This window comes from Strongylocentrotus purpuratus, unplaced genomic scaffold (genome assembly GCF_000002235.5).
Source record: "Strongylocentrotus purpuratus isolate Spur 01 unplaced genomic scaffold, Spur_5.0 spur5_scaffold_1, whole genome shotgun sequence".
Taxonomy (NCBI): domain Eukaryota; kingdom Metazoa; phylum Echinodermata; class Echinoidea; order Camarodonta; family Strongylocentrotidae; genus Strongylocentrotus; species Strongylocentrotus purpuratus.
This window is the reverse complement of record NW_022145594.1, coordinates 42,552,930-42,568,611: the sequence shown is the minus strand read 5'-3', so window position 1 is coordinate 42,568,611 and position 15,682 is coordinate 42,552,930. Positions and strand designations below refer to the sequence as shown.

At 39.7% G+C, this 15,682-nt stretch overlaps 1 protein-coding gene across 4 annotated transcripts in view; it reads left to right on the top strand.

Annotated features, from left to right (window-relative positions):
- Window positions 1–15,682, top strand: part of LOC592552 (E3 ubiquitin-protein ligase TTC3) — a 56,448-nt gene that overhangs the window by 34,542 nt on the left and 6,224 nt on the right. For 3 of the 4 annotated variants that reach the window (XM_030978257.1, XM_030978255.1, XM_030978258.1), the window contains 15 exons: window positions 200–415; window positions 1,698–1,849; window positions 2,741–2,886; window positions 4,200–4,384; window positions 5,589–5,692; window positions 5,910–6,068; window positions 6,268–7,828; window positions 8,580–8,699; window positions 9,443–9,570; window positions 10,792–10,906; window positions 11,532–11,825; window positions 12,665–12,768; window positions 13,301–13,391; window positions 13,947–14,051; window positions 15,338–15,521. In XM_030978257.1, coding sequence (XP_030834117.1) covers window positions 200–415; window positions 1,698–1,849; window positions 2,741–2,886; window positions 4,200–4,384; window positions 5,589–5,692; window positions 5,910–6,068; window positions 6,268–7,828; window positions 8,580–8,699; window positions 9,443–9,570; window positions 10,792–10,906; window positions 11,532–11,825; window positions 12,665–12,768; window positions 13,301–13,391; window positions 13,947–14,051; window positions 15,338–15,521 — 3,664 coding nt within the window. Of the gene's footprint in view, window positions 1–199; window positions 416–1,697; window positions 1,850–2,740; window positions 2,890–4,199; window positions 4,385–5,588; window positions 5,693–5,909; window positions 6,069–6,267; window positions 7,829–8,579; window positions 8,700–9,442; window positions 9,571–10,791; window positions 10,907–11,531; window positions 11,826–12,664; window positions 12,769–13,300; window positions 13,392–13,946; window positions 14,052–15,337; window positions 15,522–15,682 lie in introns of all 4 variants that reach the window. The other variant, XM_030978256.1, reaches the window with a different exon arrangement.

Below are 15,682 nucleotides of genomic sequence, written 5' to 3'. Positions count from 1 at the left end.
AGTAATAACTGGAAAGCATAAGTGATAAATAAACATAAGCCTTGACATCATAGACAAGGCAAGGCTTTAATCTTCATTTACCAAGTCCCCTGGAGGGGACTTAATGCTGTCTGTCCCCTGGTTGCTTACGTCAGCTAAGGCAATCCTCAAACATTATCACAACCTTTCAATCATTGCAACTCCTCTGGTTTGAACCTAGGCTGCACTGAAAGAGCTTCAGCGTTGGTGCAAGAACCCACCCAGTGCCGACGCCACCTGCAGGTACATGGAGTGCACCTCCAAGAGGGAGATGTACTTCTCCGACCTAGACTTCAAGGGTTACATCAAGGTACAGTGCAGCGAACGTTGTTACATCGACTACCACATCAACTGCTGGAAGGCCATCAAGAATGAGAGCAATATCTTGGGCGAGAAGGTGAGTCGGAGGACAGTCTTTTACATTTAGTGTTTTATGCAAAACCTTGAAGGAGACATGAGATGAAAATATGAAAGCATCTGGTGTCACCCAGGCTGAATACCATGAGGCAAGAAGAGCCATAAGGTAAATAAAACTGCCAACCCCACAGCATTGGACAACAGACGCTAAACAATGATGATGATTGAGATGGCCAATTTAGGGGTAGGAGGAGGAAGTGATGGAGGGGGTAACATCTTTAAGTGCTATTCAGATATGATTTGATTGTTGATTGTGATTATGATGAGCAACAACATGGTTTCATATATTGTGCCCATATCTGTCATGCTGTCACTCAAACGGCTCTTCAACAAGAGGGGGGGGGGGATGGGAATGAGCTTCTTCTTTTTTTCTTTGAGGAAGTTTTGATCTCTTTCAGCCACACTGACTGCCTTACATATGTAAAAATTTAAATATTCAAATAAGGTTTGTAACAAAAACTCAAATATTGATGAAATCTCTCTCAGGTGTTCTGCCTAAGGCAGGTCCACACACCAGAGCCTTCTGTATTTCTTTCTCCATCCCTCTCTATCTGTAGCCTTCTTCTTCATTATGTCATATGATCTGTCACCTTCCAAGTCTGACACCGTCCCAATGCTTGGTCTTTCTCTTCTCCCCGTTTACCATCCATCTTCCCTTCCAAGATGTCACTGAGCATGTTAAGATGTGTCCTGTCCAGGTTTTCTTACGTCTCCAAATCTGTTTTTCCAAGCTCCTCTGTTCATTTACTCTATGCAACACTCCATTGGTGACCCTGTCTCTCCAACTAATTCCTTCCATTCCTCTCCAAAGCCACATTTCCAAACTGTCAATCAATGAAATTTATGAATGAGTATTTCATCGCCCGGCTGGCAGAAGGGCGTTAGCTCGAACTTCAGGTAAAAAATGAAGCGTTAAGCAGAAGGGCGTTAGCACTAAATCGCCTCAGACTTTTATAAAACTGACTTATTTCTGAGAAAAAAATTGTGGCCGTGTTCTACTACAACATTTATATTAGTCTTTTATGTTTGAAATCAATTTTCGGGACGGAAAGCAGTTTAAATATAAAACAAATCTTTAAATGTGAATAATTTGAAAAGTAGTTTTCAAGTCGCTCGCGCTAACGCCCTTCTACCAGCCGGCCGACGATTTTACCATTTAGACATTGTAAGAATGATTGTATGCTGAACTATGGAAGAATGATTGTATGCTGAACTATGGACACATATTAACCAATGCTTGCAAATTGTTTTCCATGTTGTAGGAGGCTCTGAAGACTAAGTGCTCAACACCCGACTGCCTAGGAACCTTGAGTTACATTAAGGTGATCGAAGGTAATGGAATCATCAAGACAGAGTTCAAGGTTGAGAAACCACCAAAGCCAGCCAAGGATGAAGCAAAGAAGAAATCTGCCCCGTAAGAAAACTTTTGTTGTATAATTAGATGATAAGTGTGATGTGGAAGTCTAATTCTGAATGTGAAGAAAAGGTTAATTGAATTCATGATATTAAAATGTCTGTGATCATGGAATTAATAGAAATAGGGATCATGGTTAAATCATCTAATGCAGGGCTTGACGCCAACAGGCGTCCATGGGGGCCCAAACTCTAAGTCTTGATCCCCCCCCCCCCCCCCCCCCCCCCTCTAAGTTTCTTTTTCTTGACTTTGTTCTACATATGGCTCATGCATAGACTTTAAAAACCCCAATCCGGGCCCCCTTCCTTAAAAAAGTTGGTGTGGACCCCTGTTTATATTTTGGCATAATGACTACTGTGTCAGTGTAACAAACTGTGCTGATTGGCAGTTTAGTTCAGCTCATATATTTGTGCCTCCCCAGTGGATTAACGTTAAAATTAAAATATCCGCCAAAGTTTTTTTTTGCAGTCACTTTATCAATACCTGTAGAGAGACCAAGTCATGCCAGCTTTCCAAGTTACAAATGAATTATATCAGTTGTTCTTTTATCTTCCGAATACCTCTTTTCCACAATAAGCTAACTTTTTTTGTCGTATTTTAATGCTCTTTAACAATTTATTGTGTATATTATTCGGAACTGCCCTACAAAGCCATCATAGGCAGTCTGTTTAGTTCTCCTTTTCCATTCTATATCAATTGTAAGATTAAACAATATGTATACATTGCCAATGAAGTTGATTAATCTGTATTTTCATTGTTTTTGTATAAATACATGCTTCTTTGCGTCTATTGTTTGTTTAGTGAAAAATGAAAAAAATGAATCTACGATCGTTCAGTATAATTTGTAGAGTCTTAAAACTTCCATGTATTTTGTTTGGTTCATTCTTTAAGGAAACCCACCAAGGACCAGAAGAAAGGGAAGAAGTTTCGGAAGTATCACCAAAGTGATAGCTACAAGGCAGAGAAGGGCCAAGGGGATGCTGAAGGTCAACCTGGACATGGTCAAACAGCAGAGGGCGCTCATGCAGAAAAGGAAGGTGGGTAAACACATTGGCCCAAACTAACATACAAAGGAGAATCTTTTAAGTAGCGGTTTCATGTCCATACGTTTAGTAATCTTGTATTTTTATTTTAGTCCATGATGGAAGTTAAATTCCTGTTTTAAACCATGGTTTTTCAAGAATTTGCTCTTTTGTAGAGCTCCCTAAAATGGTAATAGCACAGCATTTGTAAAAATAGTCATGTTACAGTATGTGTAATCATCAATGCACAGAGTACCATGTTATTTCTTTTGATAAGAAAACTTAAGTCTGAATTATTCACACAGCCTTTAATTTGAGTCAAAGTCCCTAAATTGACTGGAGGATATCACTCCACATTCATGGGTTAAATAAAAAATATTTTATAGGATGTTGGATTCTCTCAGTATGTCTTTTGTATTTCATTGACAATGTGCTTTACCAGATCGCAAACTCTCCTCTTTCATGTATATAGGTTACATAAAAAATATTTTCCTGTTCTCAAGGGCTTGTTTCCAATTTGATGTCGGCGAAGAATGATGTGGGATTTTGTCAGTGTCTCCTCTGTATTTCTTTGTGTTTTACCAGATTACAAACGCACACCTCTCTCATGTATCGTTTTTGTTAGTACGTATGTATGTGACAGAGTCCTAAGAAGGCCTTTCCAAAGCTATTTATGTGCTGTTATCATTCAGATAGTCAACACCTCCTCCACCAATTCCAGGTGATAAAATGGGTACCCGGTAGGATGCGCAGAGCTGCCAACCATTCCGTTTTTGCCGGAATTACTCTGTTTTTTCCCTCAAATTACGGTATTACGTTTTTTCTTCATAAAACACGTTTTTTAATAAAAAAATTTAATTAACAAAAAATATATATATATATATATATTTTCAAAAAAAAGGAAATGCCGATAATACCAAAATAACCACCAAAAAAATTACCTGCTTGTATGGAAAAAAACAGCATGATGAATGAACATTTATGCATTGGAAGTGTGTCGCGCGTGGTTGTAAGTTTAGTTTTAATGAATTCCTTTTCTTTGCTTGAAATTCCTTTTTTTTGCCATCATCATTCCTTTTTTTGGTCGCACAAGGTTGGTAACTCTGGATGCGACCGTCATTGTTGGTCAAACAGTTTTTGAGCGTCGAGTAACGCCTGGCCGGAATGCTCCCCAGGGAGTGGAGATTGTGCACACATCGTGTGCGGGAAAGCATTGAATCCAATGACCGGCGTAATAGTATATCTTTAAAGCGCTTAGAGAAGCCGAGATGTATTAAGCGCTATATATATAAGCTGAATATTATTATTATTACTTGTCTTGCTTGCAGATTCATCCAGTAAATCAGCTCATAGAGCAACCAAACCCAGGACCGGATCGGATGCTGGTATTGCCGCGGCAACAGACTCCACTCAAAATGATACCTCCAGAGTCCAGGGAGCCGAAGGAGAAGCAGAGATTAAACCAGAAGCTACCTACGTACTGAAGAGGGACGAGTTTGATGACGTCGAACAGGTACGACTGAAAAGGGGGACAAATTGTCAATTAACTTAAGTCGGAATTCATAAAAATTAACATCAAAAGCTGGGACTTGAATGATGGAATGATTAAAGAGCATATAAATACACAATTTATTTCATAGATTTCATAGGTGAAAGTGAAATAGGAGAGATGAAAACAGGATAGTAATAGCTTTAGTAGGCCATCAACGAAAGATCTCCAGAGTCCTCTGTTCTGTCCTTTTTCCAGGGATGCCAGTTTTCAGGCATAAGCATGAATTCAGGCCGTGCCAAGTTATTTTCAGGCCATTTAACGCTTTTTTGTGTACAAAAAAGCTCATTATAGGTGATTTTCAGGCCTCTTATCAATTTTAACTGGCATCCCTGTTTTTTTCTGACAGGTGTTTCTTGACCAGCTAACCTCTCTTCCCCCGTGGTATTCCATATTGGGGCCTGTCCGATGAAACCTGATGTTGTCCATAGCGTATGCCCAATCCACTTCCAATTTCTCATTTAATGAAACTTTTGCCACTCGCAAAATTTACGATAATGATGTGCCATCAGAAGTTCCTGTTTATTTAGAGAGACAAGTACAACAGTATTTAATGGGGCAGCTGCGTCTGTAACCTTTTGTAGTAGTTTTACTATTTCACTCCTATACTTTCAACATTTTTATAATTGTCCTTCTCTCTGTTTCATATCTATGTACCCTATCAGAAAAAGACCAACAAAGCCCAGCCTAAGAAGAGCAGGAAACCTGTGACGGTAAGATGATGTTTTATTACTTACTAGATTCAGAACAATAGGCAATGCACTGCATTTTCCACCCATCTCCCAATATGATATAGTCATTATCTTACATTTCCATCTCAGGAAGACTCTCTGAGAGTCTCAGGGATATTTCTTGATGGGACCACAGGTTCACTTTTTTAATGGTATTTCCACCAATTCTGTTGTCAGCAAATTATGAAACGAGTGAACATCTCCCTTTAGTTTAATTGTCTGTTGTTCTGCTTTACCATACAGTTGGCTGAAAGGGCCCAAAAAATTGTATTGATTGGTTTTGGACCTGATCAAAGACAACTGGAGCTGATGATATATTTTACCAGAGCTTTTTTTTAACTTTCCGAAGCTGAATGGCTCTCAACTAAAATGTCTATTTTCAGTGATGTGAGTATATTGTCTGCTAAGTAGTCTGTTCTCTGCTTTTTGCCTTGCAGTTGCATGAAGAAGCCTCAAACATTGTCCAATTTGATTTTGGGCCCACCACGAGACATCTCTATGGAGCAGATGATGCAGAAGAACTTCAAGAGAGGAAGAACAGGTACAAATATATGAACAATTTTTTGAAATTTATTCTCTGGAAAAATGTTATATTTGGTGATTGATAATTGGAAATATTCAGAAGAGACGCTTAAGTCCCCTCCTCCTTTATCCCCTTGGTGTTAAACAATGTAAGAATTGTAGTTCAGGGCCTGCGTATAAAGACTTGATTTCTATGCATAAAAGACAATATTTGTGTTTTCTTTCCAAAACTCCAGGTGGCATTCAACCCTGACTGTTTCGGAGGATCGTCCCTTTGCCATTCCTGAGTACCTACAGGATGCAGCGAGGAAGATTGACGCATCGTTCCAGAAGGAAGAATTCATCATTGTGCCAGAGACAGATGAAGAGAAGAGTCAGAAAACGGTCCTTTTCCTGTAAGTAGATTTCAGTGTTAGATAAATTGGGGATGGAAAATGATGGAAATGGTCAAAAAATTTATGATTGTACTAATTCAGCACCTTTTATGAGGAGCCTGCACGTTTATGTTGTATTATCGTGTCGCAATAACGATTGCAAGTAATGATTCATAATTCTCTCTCTCTCTCTCTCTCTCTCTCTTTCCCTCTGTGCCAGCCATTTCAACGAAATCTTTTCAAGCAATGGCCCTCTTCATCTGCAAGATCCAATCATAACCAGGTATATGGAACACCTGACATTTGAGCACCAGGAACTTATACTTAAACGAGGTGGCCTCAAGCCATTCCTTCTCGAATCCGAAGACATGGTCGTCATTGGTGATTACGCAAGTATGAAGGGTGATGCTCAGAAGTGCAGAGAGCTAGCGATCCGTAACGGATATCAGGAAAGGGAACTAAGTGGTGATGTCGCGGGTTACTCTCTGAATCCTAACTCTGTTCCGTTCATTCCTGGTCTTGGTGGCTATAACCCAACCTTGTCGGTGGGTCTTGATCAGTTTGATGCGATGACAAAGCGAGGACCCGTCTCTGGGTTGGACTCTTTCGACGGCGATGAGGATAGCGATGAAGAGGACGATAACGAAATTAAAACAGAAGAGAGCGAAGGGACCAAGAATGAATCGGACAATGACGACACCACCACTTCAAGCGATGATGAAGATGACGATGAGGAGGATGACAGTGATGATGACAACGATGAAGCCGAAGATTCGTTCCACGATGCTTCGTCAGAGATGCATGCTTCTAATTACGAAGGAATAGAATCAGAGCTGTATCAGTCGATACTTGAAGACAAGGTCAGCGTTCCCTCCAATTGCAAGGTCGATGGGATCGACGATGAGGACTACCATTGGGAAGATCACTATAGCTCCAAGGAACTCACCATGGAGGAGGTGGACGATGATGTGGTAGTCCATGGGGAGACGGACAAAAATGGTGAACAATCACACGTACAGCGGGGTGGAGAAGGGACAAAGGGAAATACAGGGGCTAGTAACAATATAGAATCCAAAGACACTGTTGACTCTGCAGAGGGTCGTGAACGGCAAGAGAGTGTAACTAAGTTGCCTGTTCCTTCTGAAATGGACAGATCTGATTTTGAACTTAATAGGGATGGAATCGGTGGTTGTCAATCTGAACATAGAAGTAGTATCCAAAGCGATGGACCTCGGAGTGTAGTACAAGAATCTGCGAGTATAACTGAAAATCCTGGAAAACTCATGGTGGTTAATGGGGTTGCTTCCATTTGCTTCCCGAGTTTGGTGGGAGCGCCAACAGAACAACCCTACGCCGAATCTAATGAAATGACTTCTGAATTGAACAAAGGTACTGTTAATCAGTCTGTTAGACCGGATAAAGCTGACAGTGACGATGGCACATCTGTGGATGGGGTTTTGAATCCCCGACCTGATGATGAAGTAGTTGGTGCTAGCAACACCAAGAAATTTGAACAACCAATCTCAAAACCAGTAGCAACCCCTGTATCGAATAGCACCCATGTTGTTAATACGGAGACCACTATGCCAAAGGTTAATAGACAGGAGAGTGGGAAAGAAACGCAGGAATTGCAGAGGACTCCATTATCTGAGAGCGACTATGAGAAGATGTTTGAAAAGCGAATGCAACAGTGGAAGGACCAACAACCACCGGTCCACGAGCAGAGAACCTTCGGTACGAACACGGATGATTATGTGAATCAGCAGATGGAATCTCTTCAGGTAAGTTAGCTTCTCATGGCATGTAGAAAGTTGGGAACATAATATTTCTTTCCTGTTGTCTTTGTTTTGTAGTGGAAAGGTTAAAAAGGAAAATAAAAATTTCAGCTGATTGCTAAAATTAAGGAATTCACACAGTTTACTTTCTGAAATATATAACTTGTATTTGTGGTCAAAAGTGTCAAGATACACTTCAATTATACCGTAATTAATGTTGTATAAACCGCCCTTGTGTATTAACTGCACCCCTCTTTTTCGTCCTAAAAAAAATAAATTTGCCGACTTCTTTTTGCCGACTTATAAAACAGTAGAGGACCTAGGATAGAACCTTGTGGCACGCCGTGTAATAGAAGAAAAATTGGAGGAATTATTATTATAAACTACATAAATTATAAATTTTTGTGCCATGTATTAATTTGCGCCATTCTAATAATCAGAAGCACATTATTTTTATTGTCTCAGGATTCCTAGTCCCCATCCTATCCTCTTTATCATCTATCTTTTCCCCCAATTTTTTAATTTTCTATTAAATTTATTGCTGTTCTTGTCCCATTTTCCCTCTTCTCTTCCTCCTTCCTTCTGTTTCTCTTTTTCCGCTTGAATGTCAATACCTCTTTTTCTGATCCAATCTCCCTTTTACCCATTTCTTTTCCCTCAACTCCCATCTCCCCCTCTCCCATTTCTTCAAATATCAACCCCACTCTTTCTTTCCTCAACTTAATCTTTACCTATGATATATTTTTTATAATCCCAGTTGGCTTTGGAACAGGCAGAAAACAACAAGAAGATTTCAGAAGCTAGGATGATTGAATATCAGCAAGCCATCACCAGGAGGGCAGATGATAAAATCAGGAGCTTGCAGGAGAAGAATCAGGCAAGTTATGGGTTTCGTAGTCTGTTCACAAATAAGGACATTTATAAGAAACTTGTACAGAGCAGGGATGCCAGTTCTCAGGCAATAGCCTGAATTCAGGCCCTGGCGAGTTATTTTCAGACCATAGTTTAGGCTTTTTTGTGTACAAAATAGCTCATTGTAGGTGATTTTCAGGCCCTCTGATCAATTCTAACTGGCATCCCTGATAGAGGTATATATAAAGAATTGTAGAGCGAACAGAGCATACAGACTAGAGAACAATATCGTATCAAGAAACATTCTATAGAGAAGTAAGTGGACTGTCAGCTAGGCAATCGTCAGTGCACACTCCCGATAAAGGCGCGTTCAGATATGACGCGGCAAAACCGTGGTGGTTCGTTTTAAAAATGATGACGTAAAGCTTCATACACTCGACAGTTTGTATCTTATAACACAGATTAATGCGCCCCGTCGCCATTCATTTATTTTTTTTAATTTTTTATTGTGGCAGACTTTTTGCAGCGGTTCACCGCACCATACCTGAACAAGCCTTGATTGATGTAAAAACGTGGTATGAGAAATAATAATAAATAATATGTGAAATAGTACAAGAAGAAGGGAATTGACGAGAAAAAGTTGAGAGTTATTCCAATTTGGAAGCCAAATATCTGTCGTAAGTATGAAACTGGGAGTCCTTATTATTTTTCTCATTCTTGTTCTCATCCTTCTCATCCTTATGATTCTTCCCATGTTTCTGTGTACAGAAAGACTTGGATCTGCATGAGAAGAAGGCAAAAGAAGAGAAGCAGTTGCTGTTCAGTTCCCTGCACCAAGTGGAAGCCGAATACCTCAAACAAAATAAGAGATTAAATATCCTCGAAGAGTATGAAGAGTAAGTGTCTTTATGCCTCCGTTACGAAGTAGCCGGAGGCATTATGTTTTCGGTTTGTCCGTCCGTACGTACGTCCCGTTCTCGTGATCGCGTTATCTGAAGAACCGATTGATGGATTCCTGCCAAACTTTGGTCATGTATGTATCTTGCAGAGCCGATGAACTGATTAGATTTTGGGGTCACAAGGTCAAAGGTCACAGAGCTCATTATGTATGCATACATGCCAACTGTTCAGATTAAAGAGGAACATTCCTCTTTTTGGGAGAAGATAATTATCATTTTAATGCAGGTGTTCCTCTTCCTGTACAAATTTGTCTGTTGTATTGAATAGGAGAGTTAGGATTGTTCCTCTTTTTTTTTAAAATAGCATAATTTGTACAGATTTCTGATTTTCAAATGTTGGCATGTATGTGTATGCAAAAACAGCTCGTGATCGCGTTATCTGAAGAACCGATTGATGAATTCCTGCCAAACTTTGGTCATGTATGTATCTTGCAGAGCCAATGAACTGATTAGATTTTGGGGTCACGAGGTCAAAGGTCACAGGGCTCATTATGTATGCAAAAAATAGCTTGTGATTTTACAATCATTAGAACAGATTGATGGATTCCTGCCAAACTTCATTTATGTATCTTGCAGAGCCAATAAACTGAGTAGATTCTTGGTTCATAAGGTCTAAGGTCAAAGGTCATTGGCTCATTATGTATGCAAAAATAGCTTGTGAAAGCATTCTTATTAGAACTGACAGATGGATTACTATTTAACTCAGGACATCTTGCAGAGCCAATGAACTGAGTAGATTTTAGGGTCATGAGGTCAAAGATCAAAGGGTCATATATGTATATGAGAAATTGCTTGTAATCACGATATTCTGAGAACCTGTTAATGGATTACAATTGAACTGGAATTTTAAAAATTTCTTCTGTTTTGGTTTCTAAAATTGCTCTATGACGGAGGCATCATTATCTAGTTTTTTATATTTCTTCAATAGTCACCAAGATTCACTAAGAGCGTATATTGTACAACCTAACCAAATGCAAACCCAAGCCCTGCATTATTTTTGAAGGGGGGAAAAATGAAGACATATGTGCTGTTATCTGGCCCCTTTTACCAACCAATAGTTTCTCTTGTATATGTAAATATCATTGTTTGAAATGTTTTGCTGTATTGCAGTTGATAAATAATTCAAATCAAAGTGTACGTTCTGATGTCTACTTACAGATCACGCGAGAAAACTAAGCGGAAGCTTGCCGAGCTCAAGGAGAGATACGAGAAACTGGTTCTAGCCTCAGCCGATGAGACGGAATCTCTGAAGAGTGAGATCGGTATACTTCGGGTAAGTACAAGTTTGTGTCCATTCTATCAGGTACCATTAAAGCGCCACCGCACTGGTTAGGCCAGGAGGGATTAGACCTCCCTGAATGGTCACTGACAAATAAGCTCTCAAATAATATAAGAAAAAGAGGATCATGGAGGACCAATGGTCACCGATTAGGCATTGTTTGCTATATAGAGGGCGCAAGTAACTATAAGTAGTGCAGTGGGGCTTTAAAGCAGTACTGAACTGATGAACCAACACCTAACTCCCACTTTGGAGACAGAGGACCAGATGCGAGAACCAACAGCACAGCTAGGGAAGCAGTGAGTTACGGGACCATACTGCTACAGCTGACCTGAGATGGCGCTAAAGGGCATTGTGTATTGCTAATGGAGGCAGAGTGGGCCCGGATAGAATTAACTTGTTTTAGAATTCTGTCAAGGTCATGTAGAAGATCACTACTGAAGATAAACTGTCATTCCCTTTTTTTTTCAACAGAATTCTGTCAAAGACAAAGAGAAGACCAACAAGATGCTCGATATCAGTCTAAGAAGGTGATGGCAGAAGCAAGAACTCCATGACAAGGTGTCCAAACTACATGTACAGTTCGATGATAAACTATCATTGTCTTTTTATTCAACAGAATTCTGTCAAAGACAAAGAGAAGACCAACAAGATGCTTGAGAAGCAGTCTAAGAAGTTGACGGCGGAAAAGCAAGAACTCCTTGACAACGTGTCCAAGCTCCAGTGTGAGATGGCGCTGCTCAACGAGGATCGTCTCACAGCAGACTCCAGGAGGACCCAGATGGAGAAGGACATGGAGGAGTCCAAGAAGGTTCCCAAGGAGCTGAAGGAAGCGTTGCACGCCTTGGAGCTACGTCTGAAGGCCAGGGATGAAGAGGCTGTGAAGTCCTTGGGAAGGGCGTGCAAAGCTGAGGTATGTGACCCCCTATCTTTACCGCTACATTCAATTCTTTGAATACAGTCGAACCTGCTTTAGTGACCACCTTTCTACAAAGGCCACATCTGTTGTTTCCCTTAACCCGTTGGCTACTGAATTATCTAATTCACATAGACTTAACACAAGGACCACAAGGTTCCCGTAAGCAATGGGTTAAATGGTTTCTCATTGAATCATGTACTAAAGAACCTGTCTACAAAGGCCACTTTTTGTGTTTCCCTTGGGTGGTCGCTATAAACAGGTTTAACTGTATTTCTTTTTTTGTGTGTTTGTAAATTTGCACCGTTGGGAGTTTTATTTTCAACACAGTGCAGTTAAGTATATTTGTATAGTAGCAGTGCTATATAAATTGACCTAATTATTATTATTTATTATTATTTATTATTCTTATATAGTTCAGGAAGTTACGTTCGAGTCATTCTTTCTTGAAGATGCTGATTGTTTGATCAAGTAAATCTGTGTGAACACCGGGGTGGATGGAAATACAAATATGGAGGTTTTTGTATTTTTTTCTTTCAAAACCTCTTTCATTGTTTTATGTATTGATCAGACCTGAATTAAGGAAATGAAAATAGTCTGCATCGTTCCTCTAGATTATAAAGAAATTCAAGAGTAGTTTGTTTCATGGGACCTTGCTACTTTTTTTTCCCTCACAGGAATTAGAACGCTTCTAGATAACTTTCACCTTAACCAGTACTTGCCCTCAAAAAAAATTTGAGCATTTTTTAAAACTTTGTGCTTAAATGAATTAAACTAAACAATGCTTGTACTAGTGTTCTTCATCACTTTCTTCGTGCATTTTCTTTGTTTTGTAGATCCAGTTCCTGCATCTGTTTATGGCCAAGGAGCTGAAACCATTGGAAGAAGCATGCAAGGAAGCCAACAACCACATTCAAACTATAGCAAACATCCTCCAGAAGTAAGATTGTTTTTCATTTGTTTGTTTTAAAGCCCAACTGGACTACTTGTAGCTACTTGCTCCCTCTAGATAGAAAACAAGGAGAAAAGTGGTCACCGTTGGTCCCCCATGATCCTCTTTTTCTTGTGTTAATCAAGAGCCGAGTTGATGAGATAGACACCTGTCAGTGACCTCGCTGGGTGGTCTAATCCCCCTGCCAAACTAGTACAGATGGGCTTTAAGGGGATAATCTTGTACATTTAATGCTGTTGATCCAATGAAGTATGGTTCTTAACCAGGGCTTGATACTAACCTGGGCCGCAGACTTGTGGGTGCAAGATCCTAAGTAGGGACCTCAAAATGTGATAATGGGACTCTTGCATGCAACCCTTAAAATATGGGTCATAGAAAGTCATGTGAAATTAGGTTCTCAAATTCCTGTGATAACCCTGATGTGGGTCCAAACTGAAAATGATACCTTCCTCTTCCAATAAAGTTGAATGTGGTCCCATTTACTGATTTTTATGTATGTTAATTGTCGTTTGTTTCACAGTAACCCGATGATGGAGGAACATGTTAGAGCCATCAGGAGCATGTGGCAAGATTGTCTCGCAACCAACCAACGAGCTGCATCGAAAGCACAGGTAATACACCTATCATATTAATTTACTGTCTTCTTTTCTATTTACTTCTTCGTTTCATGTTACAAAGTTTATCTTCATAATCAGTTACCCAACATATGCCAGTGGCGGATCCAGGGGGGGGGGGGGGGGGGGGGGGGGTGCGATTATTCAAATTTTCGAGGGCCAAAAATTTAAAAAAAAATGTGCTCTCTACCATACATGTTGGTTTTTGTTTTTTTTCATACATAAAACTTTAATTTTCTGTATTTTTAAAATCTTGAATGAATGAATCTCAAAGCGCTTTGTGTTTTAGTGGAAAAGAAGCTTTATAACTTACAATTATCATTATTATTATTATGTTGTTGTTTTTTCAATGTTGTTTGGTGTTCCATACATGTTGGTTTTTGTTTTTTTTCATACATAAAACTTTAATTTTCTGTATTTTTAAAATCTTGAATGAATGAATCTCAAAGCGCTTTGTGTTTTAGTGGAAAAGAAGCTTTATAACTTACAATTATCATTATTATTATTATGTTGTTGTTTTTTCAATGTTGTTTGGTGTTTTTTTTTTTTCAGAATGAATTTCAGAAACAGGTGAATGCCATCCAGAATGGTGCTACCTTGGACTCTATGAAGCCTGTGGAAGTCCCTGCTCCATACAAACCTGAAGGCCTTGTCAAAGTAAGACAGACCCACCATATCCTCGTATTTGTTTGTTCATTTATTTATTTACTTCTTTCAAATTACTTCTGAGTAGTGCTGTAGAAGAACCGCCGAACCGAACGAAAGTTCGCCGAACATGGCACTTCCGTCATGATTGCTCATTTTATATTAACTTTTTTCCCAGTTTCCGCTTTTGTGATTTATGCCCATCCAGTGGTGGCGCGACTTCACTGTCGCCATTTAAATCCCAAATCCTGACCTCTGCTACGTCGCGATCGCAAGCCATAAACAAGAATACATGTGCGCATACATGCCAACTGTTCAGATTAAAGAGGAACATTCCTCTTTTTGGGAGAAGATAATTATCATTTTAATGCAGGTGTTCCTCTTCCTGTACAAATTTGTCTGTAGTATTGAATAGGAGAGTTAGGATTGTTCCTCTTTTTTTAAAATAGCATAATTTGTACAGATTTCTGATTTTCAAATGTTGGCATGTATGATGTGCGTGATCTAGGTGCTGGTCAAAACAAGTTTAGCTCCAACCAATTCAACAACAACAACAAATATTTTAATTGTAACAATATCGGACAAATTTTACAATATAAATAATGAAATAAATATATTTTATAGTATGGTATTTTTTTTATTTATTCAGGAAAAATAGGGATATTATATTTTTCCTATTGAAAATAAACACTTATATTAAAACAGTAATCGACGAGCCTGAGTCGCTTTTCAAGATGGCAGCTTTCATGACTCTAACATTATCCAACAACCGTCTCGGAAAATCTTTAAAAAATATCATTTCTTGACAAATTGAAAACATGATTCTCTTAAAATTGCAAATAAAATATGATTCAAGACGGAAATACGAATGTAAGTAATACTTTTCTTCACAAATAATTACGTTTAAAACAGTTTTTTAATGTGAAATTTGTGCTGGTCGGAAGCAGTGTTTTTCATCGGGAGTGGGCAGAAGTCTTCCGTGCTGGTCGGGCCCGGCCGGCCTACCCGCCCAGTGCCCACCGCCGTGGCTATAACGCTGCTTGCTATTATATTCCCAAACCAAACCAAGTTCGGGTGAAAAATTGCCGAACTCTGCCGAACCGAACATGAACATAGTGTCTGACTTCCGGCACTACTTCTGAGCTTTTCATATGTTTTTATTTTTCAATGGTATTCTGGCAAGTTATTCCATAAGACAGTGGCTGCATATGATAATGGCCTTTCTCTATATGAGTGGATTTACTTGATTGGAAGCCCAGTGTGTAAATGGTTCTCTTATCCTTTCATTTCCCCTGTAGGGAGCGAACGGCTCACCCACCCCCCAACCAGCCTTGACCCTACCTTCCTCCATGGCCCATGAACCAGGCATGGCTGCCCCAGCCCCAGGCTCATGGACGATGTCTGCCCCCAGGATGCAACCTGTAGACCACCAGGATGGGATCATAGCGGCGCCAACGGCAGAGGAGGTGCCTCAGAATGGTGGTGAGTTTTTAATTTCAAACTTGGAAATTATGCCCCACACTACACTCCACTGCTCTCTTACAGTGTCAAAGCCTTTCAAACCAATATGCATTTACAACATGGCGTATGTGAGAACAAACATCCACAAAGGGATGATGATGGTGGCACCCATGGCAGAGGGG